The sequence below is a fragment of the Callospermophilus lateralis genome, chromosome 9, assembly GCF_048772815.1.
Source record: "Callospermophilus lateralis isolate mCalLat2 chromosome 9, mCalLat2.hap1, whole genome shotgun sequence".
Classification (NCBI taxonomy): domain Eukaryota; kingdom Metazoa; phylum Chordata; class Mammalia; order Rodentia; family Sciuridae; genus Callospermophilus; species Callospermophilus lateralis.
In genome coordinates, this window is record NC_135313.1 from 100,020,956 (window position 1) to 100,043,396 (window position 22,441).

General features: G+C 38.6%; 1 protein-coding gene, 1 long non-coding RNA gene and 1 pseudogene across 5 annotated transcripts in view; 1 reads left to right on the top strand and 2 right to left on the bottom strand.

Annotated features, from left to right (window-relative positions):
- Window positions 1-19,445, top strand: Nifk (nucleolar protein interacting with the FHA domain of MKI67). Of its 4 annotated transcripts, none has more exons than XM_076866202.2 (7): window positions 1-60; window positions 9,799-10,082; window positions 11,017-11,154; window positions 13,188-13,296; window positions 15,603-15,814; window positions 17,766-17,903; window positions 18,405-19,443. In XM_076866202.2, the coding sequence occupies exons 2-7, from the start codon at window positions 9,972-9,974 to the stop codon at window positions 18,606-18,608; spliced, it is 912 nt and encodes a 303-aa protein (XP_076722317.2). In that variant the 5' UTR covers window positions 1-60; window positions 9,799-9,971; the 3' UTR covers window positions 18,609-19,443. The 4 variants fall into 4 exon arrangements, with proteins under 4 accessions (XP_076722317.2, XP_076722316.2, XP_076966410.1 ...); XM_076866201.2 differs by lacking the exon at window positions 1-60 and adding an exon at window positions 91-239; XM_077110295.1 differs by lacking the exon at window positions 1-60 and adding an exon at window positions 139-155.
- LOC143407101 (uncharacterized) overlaps window positions 5,269-22,441 on the bottom strand; it is a 28,544-nt gene continuing 11,371 nt past the window's right edge. Inside the window, exons 4-5 of the long non-coding RNA XR_013092323.2 lie at window positions 5,815-5,908; window positions 5,269-5,311 (exon numbers count right to left, since the gene is read on the bottom strand). This is a non-coding gene — a long non-coding RNA (uncharacterized LOC143407101). The remainder of the gene's footprint in view (window positions 5,312-5,814; window positions 5,909-22,441) is intronic.
- LOC143407202 (Golgi SNAP receptor complex member 2 pseudogene) overlaps window positions 18,993-22,441 on the bottom strand; it is a 10,327-nt pseudogene continuing 6,878 nt past the window's right edge.

The window sequence follows — 22,441 nt, forward strand, 5'->3', positions numbered from 1 at the left end:
TACGGGAGGCGGGGGCGGCTTGGAGTTGGTGCCGGCTCGCCGGGCTGTCCGCTAGTGCATGTGTGTGTGTTTTATTTACAACATCGGACGGGGCGGGGCGGGGAGGGGGTGGAATCCGTCACAGCCAAAGGGAAGGCGTCCACCTGCAGACGGAGGTAGAGAAAGGCTGTCTTCGTGTGAAGCTACGGAGTTAATGCTTTCGTCGTTGAAAAAAATACACGGAAAAGTAAAAGGACGGAGTGAGTAGGGGATGGAATGGGAAGGAAAATTTCCTCGGTACATCATTTTTATTCTGAGATCTTTGATTCAATTACCTATTTTTAAATTAAATATTTTGTTTTAAGTGTGTGCGATGAAAGTTTCTCTTGTCCGCTAACACCTCCTTCCGCTGATCCCCTTTGCTGAGGGTAGTACTGTCAATCGAGTCGTTTGTCCCTTCAGAGTTTTTCTGCGCATCTACCCTACAAATAAATGTGTGGTGTGTGGGTGTGTATGATGCATTCTCCAAATGAATTAGAAAAATTCTCATCAAAGAAATGATAATGGGTTATTTGCTTCGTACCCAACATTATTCTAAAGTCTTTATATGAAAGATCATGTTTGATTCTCATTATAGTCTTGGGAAGATACCTGACAAATGACGTTACTGTGGTTACAAATTAGTCTAGTGTAACTAAGTGTTGAAGCTGGGAACCACACGCTTGATCTTAATCACTATGCTATTATCGCCGCTACTGTTTCACAGTAATAGTCGCGGGTTTTTAAAAATATCTTATCCCAGCCTGGTGGGGTGGCCCAAGCCTGTAATCCCAGCCACTCAGGAGGCTGAGGCAGGAGGCCAATCTCAGCAAATATAATGAGACCTTAAACAATTTAGTGAGACTCTATCTCAAAATTAAACAAAAGAGGCTGGAGTAGCTCACAAAGCGCCCAGGTGTTCAATCCCCAAGACAAAAACAAACTTTATCTGATTTAATCCCCACACTCCTATTACGTAAGCAGACAGTCTCAATTTTCACAGTTTCCCCAGAGACAGGATTTTTTAAAATGTTTTGCCTGTGTCGCTCAGACATGCGCCATTTGTGGTACAAGATTCTCCAGAGTAGAGTCTTATAATATTTTCCTCCCCCTCACACACACAATGAAGATAGCAGTAGGAACTATTATTAAGATTCAATACCTGCCAAACATATTCTTTGTGTATTAACTGACTTCATAGAAATCCAAATTACATTTTTCAAGTTCAGTGTGCCTCTCCATGCCAACTCAAAAAGTATGACTTTCAAATTTCTAGCAGGAATAAGAATCTGCCAAATCGTTTCTCCCCTGAAATTCTAAATTAGTTAAAAATTAAAAAAAAAACAGAAAAAAAAACATACAAAATTTATTAGGTACATAAGGCATGGGAGCATCAGACTCCTAAGAAGGTTTTTATTCTTTTTTTAAGCATCCCCTGAGGGTCTGTCTCTCTTTTTCTTTTCTTTTCTTTCTTTTTTTTTTTTTTTTTGTCAAGTCAGAATTAATCCTTCTCTCTACAAACTAGGATAAGGGCGAAGGTGGTGTAGGCCTATAGTCCCAACTACTGGGGAGGCTGAAGCAAAGGGATCACTTGAGTCCAGGAGTTGGAGACCAGCCTGGACAACATAACAAGACCCCATCTCAAAAGAAAAAAAAGTAAAAGAAACAAAAGTTGATGAGATTTCTAAATGATATATACCAAACACTATCTATCTCTGAATCTGACTATTCTAGATACTTAAAATGAGCGTGGTCTTGAAATATGTGTCCTTTTTTGCCTGGTTTATTTCACTTAAAATAATGCCTTCAAGGTTCATCCATGTCTTTCCATGTCAGAAGAAAATTCCTTTGTAAATCTGGATAATACCATATTTTGTTTATGATCCATCCATATGTGGACATTCAAGTTGCTTCCACTTTTTGATTGTGAATAATGCTATAAAAATGAGTGTACAAATATCTGTGAAGTCCTTGCTTTCAGTTCTCATGGGTATATATCCAGAAGTAAAATCGCTGGATCATAAGGTAATTCTGTGTTTAATTTTGTAAAGAATCACCAAAATGTTTTCCTCAGCAGCTGCACCATTTTACATTTCCATGTACAAGGGTTCCAATTTCTTCACATACCTCAACACTTGTTATTTTCTGTGTGATTGTATGTGTACACATGCTTATATCAGCCATCTTAATGGATATGAAGTGGTATTTTTTATTTGCATTTTCCTAATGATTAGGATATTGAGCATTTTCATGTGTTTGTTATTAGTCAGCTGTTTATCTTCCTCAGATAAATATGTAGTCCATTCAAGCTTTGCCTCACTATGTTGCTGAGGCTGGCCTCAGAGTCATGATCCTCCTACTTCAGTAGGGAGTAACAAGAGACTACAGATGTGCGCTAAAGCACCTGGTCCTTTTGTCTATTTTTTAATTGAGTTGTTTGTTTTTGCAGAGTTTTAGGAATAGTTTGCATACTGTAGATATTAGTCCCTTATCAGATGTATCTAGCATTTGCCTTTTGCTCCTGTTGACAGTGTCCCTTCATGCACAAAGCTTCATAATTTTGATGAAATCCAGTTGACTGACTTTTCCCTTTTTGTTTGTGCTTTTGATGTCATATATAAGAAATCATTACTGAATACAATGTCATGAAGCTTTTCCCATTTTCTTCTAAATGTTTTATAGTGGTTGGTCTTATGTTTCATTCTTTGTTTCATTTTAAGAATGGTGTAAGTGTATTTTTCATACTTTTCTTGTCTGGTTTGGACATCAGGTAATGCTAGTGTAGGGAGCCCACTTTGAGCCATAGAATTGGTTTGAAGATTATTTTAAGCTGCAGACATTGCAAATTCAAAAGATGTAAAAAAAAAATCCTTCTGGGAGCTTCCTTTATCATCCTAAAAGAAGCAACCTCATGGAATTGAAGCTGCCATAATTTCCTTCTTCAGGGGAATTTCATGTTGTAAAGAAGTCTGAAAAACCATACGCTTAAGTGGTTATCACAAATTCTTATCTTCTCCCAAAACCTCAATTAAAAAAAAAAACACCTACTTCTTGTTCTTATAGAAACCTTCCCCCGCATTCCCTTTTCCCAACTTATATCTACTAAGCCTCTAACTTCAATCAGTTAGTAACTAGCTCCTCCTTTTGTTAGCATCAGCGTATATAAAAATAAGTCTTTGGGAGGAGTTTGTTGTTGATGATTTGTTTTTTGTTTGTTTACTTTCAGTACTAGGGATTGAACCCAGGGCCTCATGCATGCTAGGATTGGGGGAGTTTTCTATAAAAAGACTTATTCGGAACTATAAGTTGATGGTGGTGTTGAGTTCTTCTGTGCCCTTGCTGATTTTCTGTTCTGTTAATCTTTTATCAGTTTAATTTGCTAGTCCTTATACATTGAACAAAAGAGAGGAAAAGTTTTTCCTCCTCAACACTAGCTTCATAAAATGAACTAAAGAGTGTTTCTTCTTACTTCATATTCTGAAAAAGATTATACAGAATTAGTATTAATTCTTCTTTAAACATTTGGTAAATTTCTCCATTGAAAACTGGGATTGGAGATTTCTTTGGGGGAAATTTTATTGCAAATTCCATTTATAGTACTACTCAAATTATTTAATATTAAATGAGTTATAGTTACGCACGTGTGTGTGTGTGTGTGTGTGTGTGTGTGTGTGTTTGAGATAGGATCTCACTAAATTTATTGCCCAGGGCGGCCTCTTATTCGTGGTCCTCCTGCCTCAGCTTCCTGAGTAGCTGGAATTATTTTTTAGTTCTAAAATTTCCATTTTATTTCTTTCTTTTTTTTTTCAAAACTGGGGCTTGAACAAGAGGCATTCTGCCACTGAGCTATATTCCCAGGCCCTTTTCATTTTTTACTTTGAGACAGTGTCTTGCTAAATTGCCAAGGCTGGCCTCAAACTTGCCATCCTCCTGCTTCAGCCTGTAAGTAGCTAGGATTACAAGTATGCATACCACCACACCTATCTTCCATTTTACTCTATCTTCTATATTATTGCCCGAACTTTCTGTTTCTTTGTTGAGACTTTTTTCATTCAAGTATGTTTATATTTGCTCATTGAAGAATTTTTATCATGGTTGCTTTAAAATCTTTGTCATATAATTCTAACATCTATGTCACCTTGGTATTATAATCATATTAGTCCTTTTGGGCTTTTATAATAAAATATCAAATACTGAATGGCTTGACTAGGGCTATGGCACATGCCTGTGATCCCAGTTACTCAGAATCTGAGACAGAAGTATCACAATTTGAGGCCAGTCTCAGTACTTTGGTGAGACCCAATCTCAAAAAATAAAAAGTGCTTGGAGTATACTTAGTGGTAGAACACCCCTGAGTTCAATATCTAGTACAAAAAACAGTGTTTTATAAACAATGAAAATTTACTCTGACACTTCTGGAGGCTGGAAAGTCTAAGATTCAGGGACCAGTAGATTCAGTGTCTGCTGAGGGCGGTTGCCTGGTTCACGAATGACCATCTTTTCACTGTGTCCTTATATAGTGGAAGGAGGTAGAGAGCTTTTGGGCCTCTTTTAAAAGTCACTCATCAGATTCCTGAGAACTCTGATCTTGTGATCTTATCAGGTCACAAAGGTCCCTCCTCATACCACCATCTTCGGGATTATGGTTTTTAACATACTAATTTGAGGCAGTGAACACAAGTGTTCAGACTAGCAGAATCTATTCATTATCTTTTCTCGTTCAATTTGAGCTCTTCCTGGTTCTTGGTTTGGCAAGAGGCTTTCTTCTGAAATCTGAACTTTTTTCACCATTGTTGGGGTGCTGGGGATGGAACCCAGGGCCTTGCACATACTAAGCAAGTGCCATACCACTGAGCTACACCCCAGTCGAAACCTGAACATTTTTGTATCATGCTATAAGACTCTGGATCTTATTTAAATCTGTTTTAAAGGGCTTTTTCTGACACTGCTCCAGCAAGGAATGGAGAACACTGCTTTTTGCTGCCAGTTGGGGGAATAAGACCAATCTCCCCTCCCATTGGCCTCCATTGGCACCCAGGGAAGGGTCTCCTCATTATTACTGGGTAGGGATGGATGTCCAGTCTCACACATGGTCTCCACTGACACTGTTACTAGTAAGTGACATTATCAACTGATGGGATGAAGTTCCCAACTTCCTTCAGGGTCTTCTCTGACACCATGATGACAGGGGTGTTAGAGCACATCATCGAGCCTCTTGAAGGAAGAAGTCTAGGCTCTCCACTCAGACTTTGTCTGCACATGGTTGGGGGAATGGAGAGCATCCCAGCTTTATCTGAAAAAAAAAAAAGCATTTTTTTTTAAAGAGAGAGAGAGAGAGAGAGAATTTTTTAATATTTATTTTTTAGTTTTTCGGCAGGCACAACATCTTTGTTTGTATGTGGTGCTGAGGATCGAACCCGGGCCACACGCATGCCAGGCAAGCGCACTACCGCTTGAGCCACATCCCCAGCCCCCCAAAAAAAGCATTTTTTTTTTCAGAAAAAAATCACAGTTTTTTTCTGTGGTGTTGGCTAAAATAGAGGTAGTATCATAAAAGTTTTCTGTCAGGCAGGGGATGCAGCTTAGTGATGAGTCCTTGCCTGACATGCATTAGAGTCGAGGGTTAGAGTCGAGGGTTAGATCCCCAGCACCAACTCACCCACCCACCCACCCCCGTCACCAAAAAAAAAAAAAAAAAACAGAGAAAGAGCAGAAGGTAAAATACAGGGCTGGAAATGTAACACAATGATAGAGCACTTGCCCAGCACTATAAAAGTAACTTAACTTTTAAATTACCTGTATTTCTTTATAGCTGCCCCCTTCTTGATCCTTCAGCCAAAGAGAACAGATTTTTGCCATTTCTTGGTGACCGGCTTCTTCAGCACCAAGTCTGAGATATATAAGAAAAAAAGTAAATAAATAAACAGTGGAACTTGCCACTGTGTCATTTCATAGGCCCTGAGGCCCCTAGCTTTCTGCCTTCTTCTCTACTTTTCAGGGTCTCATTATGTTTAGTTTATATATAATGCCCAGGGATTCTAGTTGCACTTAAGGAAGGAATAAGGGAAAATTTATCTACTCCATCTTTCCAGAAGCAGAATTCTCCATGGAGAATTTGTATGACAGAAATTGACACATGTCAAGAATTCTGAAAACCAAGTTCTGTTCTAGGCAGGGCAGCCATAGGCATTTGAGCAGGGCAATGATGAAATCAAAGGGAACTGACCAAACCGTAGCCCTCCATTTAAAGTGATTGAACATGCAAGGTGGCAATTTAGGAAGAGTTATTGACTTCCCAGGAGTTAATCTGCCATCTCCTGGGCTCCCTATACTTAATAGGCAGCTTTGCTAACTGAGCACCCATCCTTCTCAGGAAAGCAGCACCTGGAAGATTTGATGAATTGCAGTCTCTTCTTTCTATGCCAGCACTACCATCAGTGACTTGTACTCAGGAAGTGTTTGGATGCAGGGGCAAGGTTCATAACATGTTTAGGGAATAGAATGTACTTGAAGATCGTGGTTAAGTCTCCAAACTTAGAAATCCCTGCTTCCATCAGAAAAGTGACAGGAAGAGAGAACTCCAGCAGGATCTTCCCAAACCTCATCAAGAAGAAGAAAATTTCACCAAATACCCATTTAGAGAAAACTTCCCATGAAAAGAAAAGAATCTTTGCAGAGCAGATGAAAAGATGAGCCATGTATGTAAAGATCCAAACAAAAGACAAGACAAAATTTCTCAAGAAAAATTGGGGTGCACCACTATTATCAAAGCTAGCTTATGTCCCATGAGAGAAAAGCTTATGACATCATGTTGATGGAATGCATTGCCTGAAAGAGACCTTGATAAGAAAAGAAAATGCTATGTCAGACCAAAAAATATTGAGGAAGAATACAAATATTTCAGAAAGTATCCTCAGGTCAACTCATATCTGTAATTCCCGCAACTCGAGGGGCTGAAGCAGGAAGATTACAAGTTTAAAGTCAGCCTAAACAATTTAGCAAGATGCTATCTCAAAATAACTGAATAATTAAGAGGGCTTAGTGATAAATGCCTCTGGGCCTAATCCCCAGTATGGAGCCAGGGTGGGAGCAGGAGAGGAGTATCATCATATCTCAGATGTTGCTCAGAGAATCCCCTGGATGATCAGGTCCCTGAAGAAGGATGTACAGGCTGTGATGACCCCAGGATCCAGGTAACAGTGCCCCATTTGGACCAGATGGCACCAACCCAAGGTTAGGACCATAGCAGGACCTCCACAAGAGCAAGACAGAGCAGTCTTTTCCACACTACACAACACAGGAAACCTCTTTATTAACCCCTCCCCACACAAATGAATGCCACATGCCTAAGATTGGGTCCTCCACAGCATTCTGTCTGAGTCAGGTATTACTAAGATATTCCAGGAGACAGTTCTTGAAAACCTTCCCCCACTTCTAGAAAGTGAGGCAGAACCTCCCCAGGAATGAAGACTGAGAGTCTTCACTGGTCCATTACCCCCTCCAGTGGTAAGAAATTCCAGCCTCTGTCCACAAAACCAGGTGACAGATGCAGCTCACATTCCAGGTTAATTCTAGCTTGTAATGAAACCATTTCTGAAGCTCTAGAACCTCGGGAAGATAATTTCTTCTCTCTCTATTAAAATGACTTTTCTCCTTCCTTTTGGTGCTGTTAATGTGATAACACAATGGCTCACATGGATGTGTGACAAAATTACAATTTGTAAGATGTTTTACAACTGTAGAATATATATGAATCTCACAGTTCGTTGCTTCCATTTCATCTGTAGATCATGTAATTATAGGGTTTTTGTTTGTTTGTGGTACTGTGGATTGGACCAGGGCCTCAAATGTTTTAGGCAGCCCTCTACTAATGAGTTACATCCCTAGATGTTTTGTTTTGTTTTGAGATAGAATCTCCTTAAATGCCCCAGGCTTGACCTTGAACTTGAAATTTTCATTCTTTAGTCTCCCAAGGAGTTGGGATTACAAGGGGCACAACTCCACACCACACTTATAGTATTTTTGAAGTTGTTAACAAATTCACTAAAGTAATCCAGAAATATGGCAATCATTTTTTATGTTCTAAAATAATTTTTCTCATTTGTTTTTATTGCTTTAAGTGATTATACAACAGCTCAAATGGAAATGTCATAAGATGATAATTCCTCGGACAGTGTTTTTTAAATTTACATCTATAGAAATGTTAATATTATAAATTGTTTGTATCTTGTTTGATTTTTACATAATGAAATCAGTAAATTTTTATTGCTAGTTAGGAAGACTTTTCTGTTGATCCAAAACAGCATTTTTTGGTCTTTCTTGTAGAATAATTTTGAATTTTCTCCTTTTTAGTTCCACTGCTGAAGTTAAATGTGTATATATAATTGCTCAAAAGGAAGCTCAGCAAAATTGTAATTCTTAAGATTATATTTTGTAGGTATGGTTTATTTAGAATTTAATTTTCTGAGTCCTATGTTTTCTTTCCTTGAATTTCTAGACAGCATAAAGGTAGTCCTCTAGTTGATGCTGTTTCCAGAACAGTATCTGGAATTTTACTTTTTTATTTTTTTAAATGTTGATTTATTTTTTAGTCATCATTGGATACAATACCTTTAACTATTCACTTATTTATTTTTATGTGATGCTGAGGATCGAACCCAGGGCCTCCCCTGTGCTAGGCGAGTGCTCTACCACTGAGCCATAACCCCAGCCCAGTATCTGGAATTTTATATAAGTAACCTTGCCATAAAGAACATTTGCTAGCAAAGGCAGAATTTTACATCTACTCTCTTAAGAGACTTTTTTCAGCTGGGTAAGAGAATTAAATCTACATAAGAAAGATCAACAGGGAAAAAGAATACAAATTTATTTAATTCAAGTTTTCTGTGGTACAGGAGTCTTCATAAGGACATGAAGAACCAAAGACACAGATATAAATATATGGCAGCTTAGATAATGAGTAGTAAATTATGAAGACAGGAAAAGCAGAGATAATTGAGCTGGGACAATTAATTGGTAAAATGGATGGGAGAATCAGGATTAGTCTAGAAAAGGTTGGTTATACAGATTTCCCTCTGCCTCAACTTCCTGTCCTTGATAAGAATGGTACTTTCCTTTTGGGTATAGCAAGGACAAAGAGTTTCATCTCTTGCTTTCAAGAAAAAGGTCAGAGTGATCTTGCACCTGCTGTTTTTGAAGTGGCCTTAACTCAAATAGTATGCTCCTTGTTTTCTTAACTCCTTCCATTTGAAACTCAAAGTTCACTTCTTCGGAGCTGAATTGACTTTAATGGTAATATTAATTTGTTAACAAAACAACAAAAAAGGAGATTTAAAAAAAAAAAAAAAAACCCTCTAAGCTGGGCAGTATTGGCGCTCATCTGTGGTACCAGTTAACTCAGGAGGCCAGGCAGGAGCATCACTTAAACCCAGGAGTTTGAGCCCAGCCTGGAAGGCATAGTGAGACCCTGTTTCCAAAAAACTAAAACACATGACTGAAAAAAGGAAAGAGCAAACTAATGGAGGAATAGCTAACAAGATCTGAAGGGCACGGATATAGTTTTGTACTTATTTTTTAAAAATTCTTTTTGAAACGGGCATCATGGTGCACGCGTTTAAACCGACTGAGCAATTTAGTGAGACCTTGTTCAAAATAAAAAATATACATATAAAGGGCTGTGGATGGAGCTCAGAGATAAAGCGCCCCTGGGTTCAAACCCCCCAGTATGAAAAGTAGAAAAAGAAAACGGTTTTGAAACGTGACTGTTCTGGACGTTCCAAGTTGACAGGTGAAAGGTACGAGGAGGAGAAATCGTGCCCGGCCAGCAGGGAGCGCCAAGGGGCGCTATACTTTGTGCCACGCCCCTCTCCCGCCTCCACTTCCGCTTCCGAGGAGTCGAGGGCCCGCATTTCCGGGAGCGCGCCGCGTGGAGGTGTGCTGCTGCGGGTCTCAACATGGTGGGGTCTCCGTTCGTCGTCCCACCCGGGCCGATTCTTTCTCTGAACCCGCAGGAAGACGTCCAGTTTCAGAAGGAGGTGCAGCACGTCCGCCAGCGCGTAACCCAGGTGAGCGGACGCACGGTCCGGGCTGCGGGGGAAGGCAGTGAGTCTTGCCGAGAGCTTTCCGGATCGCGCGGTTCGCGGCTCGGACGCTACCTGCCTTCCCGGGGCTTCTGCTACCTCCAGGGCCTTCCACAGTGAGCTCCCGACCGAAGAGGGGACCGACCTTATGAGTTTAGAGGCTACGGTGCGCGAGACGAGGAGGTTTACTCTGATGGGGAAATACTGTGGGGTTTGGTCGCTAAGTTTTAGGGTGTTCCTGTGGAGACTAGAGGGAGGCATGGGGTGACGCAGGAGAAGAAGGGAACCAGCCGAGGGGTTCCCACAGATTAATACCATGTTAGGGGATGTCAGGCTTGTGCTTTACCGCCCAAAATTACATGCCCGGTAGTTTGGGAGTTAAGATATTATTAAGTTCCCTTTGCTGATTGGAGCCCTTGACATCAAGTTTATATTTTCCTTGGTTTATAGCACAATATATATTGTGAAAAAACTAAGTTTTTCTTACGGAAGATAAGGGTGTGGTCACAGAGACACTCAGAGGTTAGTCTACATGTGAAGGTTAACAAGCTTCTGGAAAAATGTTCCATTAGATAGGAATAAACAGTGATTTGCGTCGAAAGTTGAAGGACGCACTCTATGGAATTCTCTGGGTGGAAGATCTAAAGTGATGTAATCAGATATTTACTTGCTTGTCTATCCACTCAGCCTAACCTCCAAAGCATGTACTTGATGCTGGTGATGGGAATTCAGTCCTGAGAAAACAGTGGCGATTGTCCTTGTGGGGATATAAACAACTAACAACTAATTCTTTAAATTATTGCTATAATAAGTAAAAATATAGGGTAGGTTCTTCACCAGAGCACTAGAGTTTTGAAAGTTTTGTTACAGTGTTCATTTTTTTTAAATGTTTTTTTTTATCTGGTCTTTTTGTCTTCAGCCAAAAAAGCAAGAAAAACTTATTCCTGGAGTAATTTTTGTGGGCCATCTGCCTCCAGCACTTTATGAAACCCAAATCAAAGCATATTTCTCCCAGTTTGGCACTATTACAAGATTTAGACTATCCAGAAGTAAAAAGGTAAGTTTTCTTAAGCCAAATTGAATTGATAGTTTTGGTGCTTATCAGATTTCAGAAAAGGGGATGAGATTTAAACAGCTTTGAGAAAAGTCAGTGTTATTGTAAATATTTTGCCAAAGTGATTGTCCCAAATCCTCAAATTAAATTGACAGTCTTGGTAAATGAGCCATATTACCTTGTGGTTCCTAGGCCCAGGGATAAATGAACTTAAATTCGAAGACCGGGTTCATCTTGTATGCCTCATAGAGCCAACTCTTTAATAGCAAAAGTTTATATAGTAAGTAGTTAAGGATAAGTATTCTGTAGTTGGACTACCTAAGTTTGAGGCCTAGCTATACTAGTAACTAGCAACTGCTTGTCTTACCATGGACAAATTATATAACTTCTTCTTGCTTCATTTTTTGTGATCTAAAATAAAATTTTAAAAACCCACAATTTTCTTAAAATATTTTAACAAAGAACAAAGAGGTAATGAATTTAAAGTTCTTAGAATTAAATACCACAAATGTTATTGTTTTATCATACTTAATCTTCTAAGAAAAAAAAGACTTATATGGTTTATTTCAAGAACAAAGGAGTGGCCCACTTTATTTATTTCCTCCACACATTTATTGGTTGTAGCTGAGACATCTAGGATATATACCCATTTTCTGCTAGTTGTCCTAAAACAGCAGGTTTTAAATTTTATATTGTCTAAGCAACATCTCAACATTAAATGAATTGATGCTGGAATATAACTCAGTGGTAGAGAACTTGCCTTATATAGCACTATGTGCTATATATGTTTCGTTTTATCTTCCATTATTTTGTTTTTGAGACAGGATCTTGCTGAGTTTGAACTTGGAATCCTGCTTTGGCCTCTTGAGCCCCTGGGATTACAGGCATGCACCACCACACCCAGTTTACATATGTTTTAAAAGGGAATCTTAAATTTCCATCTCACCAGAATAACATTTTTTTTGTGTTTCCCTCTGTCTTCTTTTTCTCCATTACCTACTTATAATAGTTTCTTATATGGAGATTTCAAATATCCTGAAGTTGACTAGAGAATAAATTAGGTGTCCACCATACAGCTTTATCAAATATCAAATTGATACCACATTTGCTTTAGATGTTTCTTGTTTAAAAAATGGAGTATAGGTGAAATTGAAATTTTATACCCTTCCCCAATCTTCCTCGCCTCCTTCCAGCACTCAGGAAATTAAGTCTGTATAAAATTAGTGTTTTTCAATGCTATATGTGTTTTAGATCTTTACTAAATGTTTATTATTGATAAATGTTGATGTTTATTTACTTGTTTTTTTTTATTAATTGTAAACTATAGCATTCTGTAAGGTGTGTGTTTGGGGGTTTTTTTGTTTGTTTCTGTTTTTTTGTTTTTTGTTTCCTTTAGTAATCTGTTTTGAGCTTTATTCATGTAACTGGTGCATTATTCTGTTTTGGTTTGGTTTGGTTTGGTTTTTTTGCCTGTATTTTATTTGCTTATTTTTGTATGTGGTGCTAAGGGTTGAACCCAGTGCCTCACCCATGCTAGGCAAGCGCTAAGGTTTCTACAGTTTTTCACACTTTTTTTCTTTCGGCAGTACTGAGGATCGAACCCAGGGTGTTGCACATGCCAGTCAGTCTCTCTACCATTGAGTTATATCTCCAGCCATAGTTTTTCTATTGGTAAAGCATCATATAACATGCTGGGTATTAGGAATTTATGACTAGTAAGACTGCCAGTTAGCAAAGAACTGTGGGAACCTGCCAGATTTCCTTTATAAATGGGACATTGCTATTGAAAATATTCTAGCCATAGTAATCATATGTTTATATAAAAATATACGAGTACCTAAAAATCCACTGTTTGGATGACTTTGTATTCCCCCACCCCCACCCCAGACAATCCCTGGAATACATGGATTAAAGTTGGAATTATAGGTATCAAAATTGCTGATAAGGTACTAATGAGTATTATTTAAATTTAAGGCAACTTAGGGGTTGATGACTTGTTAGAGTATAATTATTTTTGTGGTGGATTTCCATTGCAGACTGGAAATAGCAGAGGCTATGCCTTTGTGGAGTTTAAGTCTGAAGATGTTGCCAAGATAGTTGCTGAAACAATGAATAACTACCTTTTTGGTGAAAGACTCTTGGTGTGTAAGTGCTCTTATCGTACCCTGGAGTTTCGTGGATGCTTCTGGTGGTGCATGACTGATGTGAAAGACAGATGGCTTAGCTGCTTTGGATATGCCACTTCATCTCTGGGATGGTTCTTGTAAGGAGTGGTACAAGGATCTAAGTTTTCCAGGAAGGTTATGGTGGAAATTTAAAATTTTTTTCTAGCATGAAAACAGTATATACACTGAGATGGAATTGAACAAATTACTTCAGGGATGTTTGAGGGAAGCTGCTAATCTATCCTCAGTGGGTAGTGAGAAAACCTTCCTTTGGGAGGTATTATTTAAATTGAAACCTGGAGATTAAGCAGGAGGGAACCAGGTGAAGGGGTGGGAATGATGAAGCTGCTTTGACATTCTTTATGTAGTTGTAGGCATAGGCAGGTTTTTCTAGAATAGTATTTTGGGGACTCTAGCATGCAAAAAGGACTAAATTTTACAGCTCAAGCCAGAACGTACAGATGTATGTAAACATAACTAAAGAAAAAGTCCGGTGACATAATTCTTAAACCCCTGTTTAAGAATTGGTGTTCTCTTCAGCTAAATTGATTTTATTGCCCCAAAAGGCCACTGTGAGTTTGAAAAATATTGCTTTTACATCATGTCGTTGAGTATAGAGTGGCCATGATTGTTGTATTTGCCTTGTTCTTAGTAAAGTTGAGTATTATACTTACTGACCATGGGGATTCATCTTTTGTGAATTGTCTGTTCATATCTTTTGCCTTGGCTTAATATCTTTCACAAAAACTCTTTTCTAGTTTCCATGTTACATTATTTTGTGAATATTTGCATACTGCATTGTAGTCATTGTTACCCTTCGCTCTGTTCTATTTGTTGTTTTCCTAGCTTTATATTTTGAATTCAGGTCTACAGAGAAACAGAGCAGCATGAAGAACACACTGCTCTCTTGCATTCACCCTTTTTAAAATATTCTGATACATTGACTTTATCTCTCCTCATCTATATAAACATACTCAACTTTTGTTTCATTGATCTATTTGAAATAAACAGTCATAATACTAGAACATTAAATGGCTTTGTAAGGAGTGGTACAAGGATGTAAGTTTTCCAGAAAGGTTATAGTGGAAATTTAAAATTTTTTTCTAGCATGAGAACAGTATTTTCACTGAGATGGAATTAAACAAATTACTTCAGGGATGTTTGAGGAAAGCTGCTAATCTATCCTCAGTGGGTAGTGAGAAAACTACCCACAATCCTCCTGTCTCAGCCTCCCAAGATGCTGGGATACACTGTGCCTGGCTAAAAGACAGGGTTTTTTTTGTTGTTTGTTTGTTTTTTAAAGAGAGAGAGAATTTTAATATTTATTTTTTAGTTTTCAGCGGACACAACATCTTTGTATGTGGTGCTGAGGTTGGAACCCCGGCCGCACGCATGCCAGACAAGCGCGCTACCGCTTGAGCCACATCCCCAGCCCCTAAAACACAGTTTTGAGATGACTAAAGAAACATAAAGGAGGATAGGGCTCTTGTCTAGCATGCATGGGGCACTGGGTTCCGTCCTCAGCAACTATACAAACTTTTTTTTTTTTAAGGAAACCTAAAGACAGACATTATATACTATGATATTGTGGTTGTGTAGGGGAATTTTCTTACTCTGAAGAGATTTATGATGGGCTAACAGCAAAGTAAGGAATCACATTTCAAAATCAGTCTAAATGACAATGACTGCAACTCTTTCACACAAGCCATATAGGGAGTACAGGAGCAACAACACCAGATTAGAAGTTCTTCCCACAAAAAATTGGCAAATGGAGACAGTAATTTTTGTATTCCCAGAGATATAAGAGCATCCCTTCCAGATTTCACCATACTTGGGAGGCAGGGATCAGTTTCTGGCCATCCACTTTTCCAGGTTTTTGAGCTGACAGGGCTGCCCAAGTAGCATATCTCTATCCCAGTTCCTATTGCTGTTAGAGGGACTTCCAGAAGCCTGGGGGAGATCACGGGTTTCTTCTCATAGTAACAGAATGGCTTGCCGGGAGGAAGTAGTTCAGGTAGGTGAAGTGAATAATGTTGCCTGTGCTTACAAGATCAGTGCTGTACTGAGTCTGACTGTGGAAGATAGCAGAAAGGATCCCAAACAATTGGTTGTTCTGCCCCAAAGTATTAACTCACTCCATTAGGGTATAATTGGCTTATCTATTGCTCTAGTGTGAGATTACACATCATGATCATGATGTGAGAAATAACACTAGGGAAATTTCTAAAACTAACATGGAAAGCTTTTCCTACCACTTGGTTGAAAACTTTTACTTCTTAAAAATAGGTCGTTTTATGCCACCAGAAAAAGTACACAAAGAACTTTTTAAAGAGTGGAATACTCCATTTCGTCAGCCATCGTATCCAGCTGTGAAGCGGTATAATCGGAAGCGGACATTTTTTCAAAAACTGCAAATGGAAGAGCGATTTAAAAAGAAAGAAAAATTGCTCAGGAAAAAAATAGCAGCAAAAGGAATTAATTATGATTTTCCTTCATTGGTAAGCATTCCTTCACGAAATTGTTTCAGTGGTTTCTCTTAGAGGTAGACTTTGTACCTCACTAGTTATAAAATGTGTCTGTGCCTATAAAAAGTAATCCAGTACTTATCACACGTTGGGTTTTTAGGTTTTGAGTTTTTTGTTGTTTTTTTCCTCCCTTTTTCTCCTTCTGTGCTGATGATTGAACCCAGCCCAAACCTCTCACAACTAAGTATGTGCTCTAACACTGAGCTGCACTCCATACTCTTAACCCCACCTAGTAGGCTTTGACTAATTTACATATGTGTTTGTGTTAATGGGGATTGAACCCAGGGGTGCCCTATCACTTAGCCACATCCCCTTTTTATAATTTTGAGACTCAGTCTCACTAAGGTACCCAGGCTGGCCTTGAACTTGGCAATCCTCTTGCCTTACCTTTTAAGTCACTGGGATGGCAGACTTGTGCCACCTGGCACAGTTTGTCTTTTAAACAGCTTGTGGATTCTTCATAAACAATTGGTAACAGATCTTATTTCTTCCATTATATGGAAGAGAAAATCCTTTTTTAAGGAATTACTTGATTTGCATTACCCTCCCCCCACACCCACTGAGGGTTGAGCCCAGTGGTACTTTACCACTGAGCTATATCTCCAGCCCTTTTTGTTTTGTTTCGGTCTGGGGATTTTGGAGACAGGGTTTGATTAAGTTGTTCAGGCTGTCCTTGAATTGTGTTTCCTTCTACCTCAGCCTTCTGGGTAAAGGTAGGCGTGTACTACCACCCCCGACTTGCATGACTTTCCTTAGTTTTTAATTTATTGAAGTTGAACCACTGTTAAACCAAAAGCCATCAGGCTCTTAGATTACTACTTAAATGTGACTTTACCAGAAATGTTTACTGTATGTTCTCAGTAAATATCAAGACTGTAAATAGTTCATCCCTATTACGCCATTCTAGTTAAAATTTTCTCGTGTTCTTTAGTAAGCATCAATTCTGAGATTTAAACATACAGAAATGTGCTGAAATACACAAGCCAACATACAGGAAGATGAGTTGGCACAGGTGTTCACCAAGTTCTGACTTGGTTGTAAAGGAATACTGAGGCGGCCTTGCTGAATCTTACTTTCTCCAGTCACAGTAACTAATTAATTCTTAAGAAATGACATCTTGGACTGGGCTTGTGGTTCAGTGGTACCGTGCTTGCCTAGCATGCATGAGGCACTGGGTTCGATTCTCAGCACCACATAAAAATAAAGACAATAAAGCCCATCAACAACTAAAAAAATATTAAAAAGAGAGAAATGACATCTTTTCCCAAGTTCTTTAGATCTTTTAACTTTATCCATAAACTAGAAGACCAATTTATCTTCCATTGGCCCACTTCCTGGTTGTTTTTTTTTTTTTTTAAGTGTGAGAGAGAATTTTTTAATATTCATTTTTTAGTTTTCGGCGGACACAACATCTTTGTTTGTGGTGGTGAGGATCGAACCCGGGCCACACATGCATGCCAGGCGAGCGCACTACTGCTTGAGCCACATCCCCAGCCCACTTCCTGGTTGTTAATTGTTTGCCAAACACAATCCCAATCACAGTCTTAAACGGTACTGGAGTATTCACGTCATGGCCTTTGGCCAACTGAACTGTGTGGGAGTTGGACTGTAAAACTTGAAAATGGGAAAATAAGTATTTTTTTCTGTACCCTCTTTGTACTTAGAAAAGCAGTGTGGCTTCATTGCCACAATCCTGAGCTTAGCCCTGTGGGCCTATAGGGGTAGCATTTGTAACTTCTTTGTTTGAAATTTTAGCAAAACAAGGGGGAACACGTTTCAAATAATAAAATCTTTAGAAATCTACAATTAACCAGGTAAAATTGTATTTATATTATATTCCAGATAGTAGAGAAAGAAATAGGTAGGCATAGTCAAAAATAGCTGGAAAAAAATGCAAATTGTTAAAGTCTTAATTTATTTTAAGGTTTTATCATCCAGTAAGACCAAAGATCCTTCAGATAAACCTACAAAGAAGAAAAAGTCTTCAGGCATACCAAAGAAGAAGAAGAAGCGAGTTTCTAAAGGCACTGCTGCCACTCCTGACAAGTCTATAGATAGCCAGGTAACCTGTCTTCATATTCTGGGCACAGGTATTCCGAAATAATTTCAACGAAGAAATGTGGTTTCTGCTATTATCATTTTGGTGACATTTCTGGTAGGTTCTTTTTCTTTTTTTTTTTTTTTTTTGTAGTTGTAGATGGACAGAATGCCTTTATTTTATTTGATTATTTTTATGTGGTGCTGAGGGTCAAACCCAGTGCCTCACGTATGCTAGGCAAGTCCTCTGCCACTGAGCTACAGCCCCAGCTCATCTGGTAGTTCTTAACTGATGATAGCAGTTTATTATCTAAAATAATTGAGTACATTCCACTTAATGAGTTTCCATACTCAAGTTGATAAAATACCTACGCCCTTTATTTTCTGCAATTATATTACTGAAAGATAGATGCAAGCCAAATATAACATTGCACAACTTCTAAAACGAGAAGGGAGCTGATATTTTTGGTTAAAGTCATTTCCGCTATCATTCCACATTTATGTATTATAATCTGCTTGATTCCAGGGCCCCACACCAGTTTGTACACCAACATTTTTAGAGAAACGAAAATCTGAAGTGGCGGGAATGGATGATGATGAAGATGATGAAATAGTTTTCAAGCTGCCCATATATGATGCAGAAGGAGCAGTAGAGACTCCAACACCTAAACAGTCAGGGAAGAAAAGACGAAGACAAAAACCAAGCAGTGATTCTGAACATATTATATGAATATATATCTTCTGACAAAATGTGATGGTTTTCTTACAGTGGCTGACTATATTTTACAAGGTACAATGAAATGCAACCATCAATAGACTCAAAAGAGAAAACATGCTATTTGGAAAGCAATCAGTCCTTTGGCCTTTTTGCCCCTGTTGAAATACAGGGGTACATCAGAGCTTGCAGTGGTTGGGCTCACACTGCCTTTGCCCTGGTCTCAGTTTTCCTATCCCCTCTTTATTTTGCCTGTGTTAAAGGGTCACTGTTAACTGTACATTTAACAACTAATCTGAAGCTATTTTTATCGCCACCAAATAAAGACAGTCAATCCTGCTTATCATCTGTGTGGTTCTTGTGCACATTTAAGCCATCAGAGTATTTTAGATTTCAGCATCAGGTGGCTGAAATGAAGATTATATGGAGAGTGAAAATATGGTTCAGATGTTCATACAGATTCACAAGTACTCATTTTTTACCAGTAATGTTTTGGGTGGGCCAGCATGAATTGATTTTGAATCAGTATCAAACATGAAATTGTGTCCAGGATACAAACCATGAACAGCAAATAAAATTTTTCTACACATTATTTGTAAACAAGACTTAAGGAGCTTGGAGGGGGCAAATTTCTGTGTTCTTGCTTCCCTTTTTAAGTTTGTACCCTTGAAATGTGCTGTTGTGTTAATTAATCCAAATTCATTAAAATCTATCCTTCCCTACCATTTTATCACCCAGTATTTGTTAAATTTGTAACATAAATGCTCTGATGTAAAACAGTTGGTTTCAAGTGTATACAAAGAACAGTGATAGGCACATAGAAAATGTTCATATGGTCCAGTGAATGGGTAGCAACTTTCTGAAGCATTCTGAACTTTGTGGATCTGAAATTTCCTTGATTACCATTCTGAAAATAAATAAGCTTCTCTTCAGAAACATGTCATGTTTTACTACCCCAAGGATTATGTGCATTCAAACACACAAAAGACAAGATGAAATGAATGTTTCTTCCTTACCAACCTGTCACCCATCCCACCCCACAGGTAGGGTGCCATTCATTAGCCCTTCGTGGGAAAGAACTTCCTGCCTGTGGAGCAGTGAAGTGGATATTTTTAATTAGCAGAGCTAAAATTATACAATTACACAGAATAGTAGATGAAGTTGTTCAGAAAATCATCAAAAGTGGCATGGATTACATTTCGTAAGAGTAGTGGAACCTGAAGTGGAAATCCCTCAGCCAATATAATAAGAAAAGTCTATAGTAAGTCAAGTACAAATAAGGTGATGAGAATAAAACTAAAATTGTGCAATCATGACCACAGCAATTCAAAAGCATTTTTTATAAAGATGTACACAAAGTAATGCTCTGGAATTACAGGTTGTTTTCCCCTTTTTGTAATTCTTAAAAACCATGAGTACTGTACTTGGCATTTGTGTGTGTGTGTGTGTGTAATCATAACAAAGTTGAAAAGGAATCCACAGGTAAAGTTCAGTTGGAGCCAGATATGTCATGAGATGAAGTATAAATTATTAAATAAAACAAATTTCGATTGCAGGTAAAATGGCAAATGAATAAACTTAGAGGTTCAAGATTGGGTTTTCTTCCATGGTATTTGGAATGTGTGTAGCAGTGTCCAAGGCAACTGATGATTATGACTGGAAATTGTAGATCTGGCCAGTTTGAGACTTGAAAAATAAGGATTGTCTCTGCTAATATGGATTCTAAATTACCACTTGCATACAGCAAAGGGTGTTTCTCATTGAAAGGCAGAATCTGGGCAGCTGTCCATGTGGCAATTGTAGACTGCTTTATCCTGGACTATTATGCCATTTCTACTTTTCTATAGGCAGAAATATTTATGGCCCAAAATTGAATGTCATGGGGCATCCTGTGGACCACATAGTAACAAACTATATAGCCAGTGGGGCCAAGTCCAACCAACTACCTGTTTTCTGTATTTTTAAATTGTTGGGCAGGGAAATGGTGGAAATCAAATTTCAGTACCCATAAGTAGATGTTTACTGGAGCATAGCCACACATTTATATACTATCTGTGGCTACTTTTGTGCTGGAAGAATTGGGTTATGTGTTCTTGGTCTCTCAGTATGCAACCCAAGAAATGGAAAGGATAATTGGGCATAGACAGTGATTTTTTTTTAATATATTTTTAGTTGTAGGTGGACACAATACCTTTCTTTATTTGCATGTGGTGCTGAGGATCAAACCCAGGGCCTCACACATGCTAGGCGAGCACTCCACCACTGAGCCACAACCCCAGCCCAACAGTGAATCTATTTTTTTTAATTTGTTTTTTTTTTATTCTAATTTGTTATATATGACAGCAGAATGCATTACAATTCGTATTACCCTTATAGAGCATGATTTTTCATATCTCTGGTTGTATACAAAGTATATTCACACCATGCATGTCTTCATGTATGTTCTTAGGATGCCCTTCAGTAGACAATTGGATAAAGAAAATGTGGTATATACACAATGAATATTACTCAGCAATAAAAGAATAAAATCACAGCATTTGCAGGTAAATGGATGGAGTTAGAGAAGATAATGGTAAGTGAAGTTAGCCAATCCCCCCCACAAAAAAATGCCAAATGTGTTCTCTGATATAAGGACGCTGATTTCATAATGGGGTTGGGAGGGGGAGCATGGGAGGATTAGACACACTCTAGATAGGGCAAAGAGGGGGGAGGGGGAGGGGGCTAAAAAGTCAGTGGAATGAGATGGACATCATTACCCAAGAGTGATTCTTAAAAACAGTTTTGACCACCTCTGGAGATGATTCTTTCATAAGAATCTCTTATTACTTATTTGATGTTATTTGATGGACATATAAATACACTATATCTCATTTGTAACTTTCTGCCACGTGTCCAATGCTGACTTCATGAAAGAAGGTTCCTAAGTAATTGCTAGGGAGTTTTAAATTAAAGAGACAAGACTCTCATTACCTTTAATACCAGTTCTGAGACAGCTTCTCCTAGCTCCCTCCTCCAGCCACCTAATGCGATGGAGAGGTTTACAGAAGACAGAGAGAGAGAGAGAGGAGAGAGAACATGGCAGGGAGTGGGCTTTTAGCTTTTATTGGGGAACAAAACTTCTGGGGAAAATCCCATCCAATGAAGGTTAAGGGGGGGCAGCATCCCAAAGTCAGGGGCGACGATTGGGTCTTCAGGGCAGTGGTCAGACGTGCCTCTGCATGGACAAGCCCTCGGACCTTGAAAAGGCTGAGGAAAGCTCTAACACAACTGTGTGAAAATGTCTAAGCGCCTCTCACCCAGCCAGGGAGGTAACTCAAATCACATGCGAGGATGGCCTCCCACATAGCTTCCTTTTTTTTTTTTTTCCTTCCTCTCTTTCAATATTTCTCCTTGCCTTGTATTTTGAGGGTAAGGGTCTTTGTCTATTTTGGAGTTTTGTGTTGTTTTTGTTTTGTTTTTTGATTCTGTTGTCTCCAGCAAACAGCCCAATTCTCTTGTTCTCTTCCTTTACTTTGTTTTTTTCCTATTTTTTCTCCTCCTATATCTCTTCTGCATTCTCCCTCTTCACATTTTGAACATTCTAAACTCTTCTACTTTCCTATCACATTTTCTTTTCTCTTAACTGTATTTTCACCATCTTTTAGAACTATTTGGTTTGCATACTACCTGCCTCCACCAATTATGTTGTTGCAGTTATTAGTGCTGTGGATGACAGGTGATCCCTGCTATTTACTTTAATGCCAGATCTAGTTTGAAGTTCTTTATTGGTTTTGATGTGGTTACTGACCTAGCCATTCCTGTTTCTGTGTTAATTAGTATTTTAGATGTCATTTTAGGCACTGGGTATT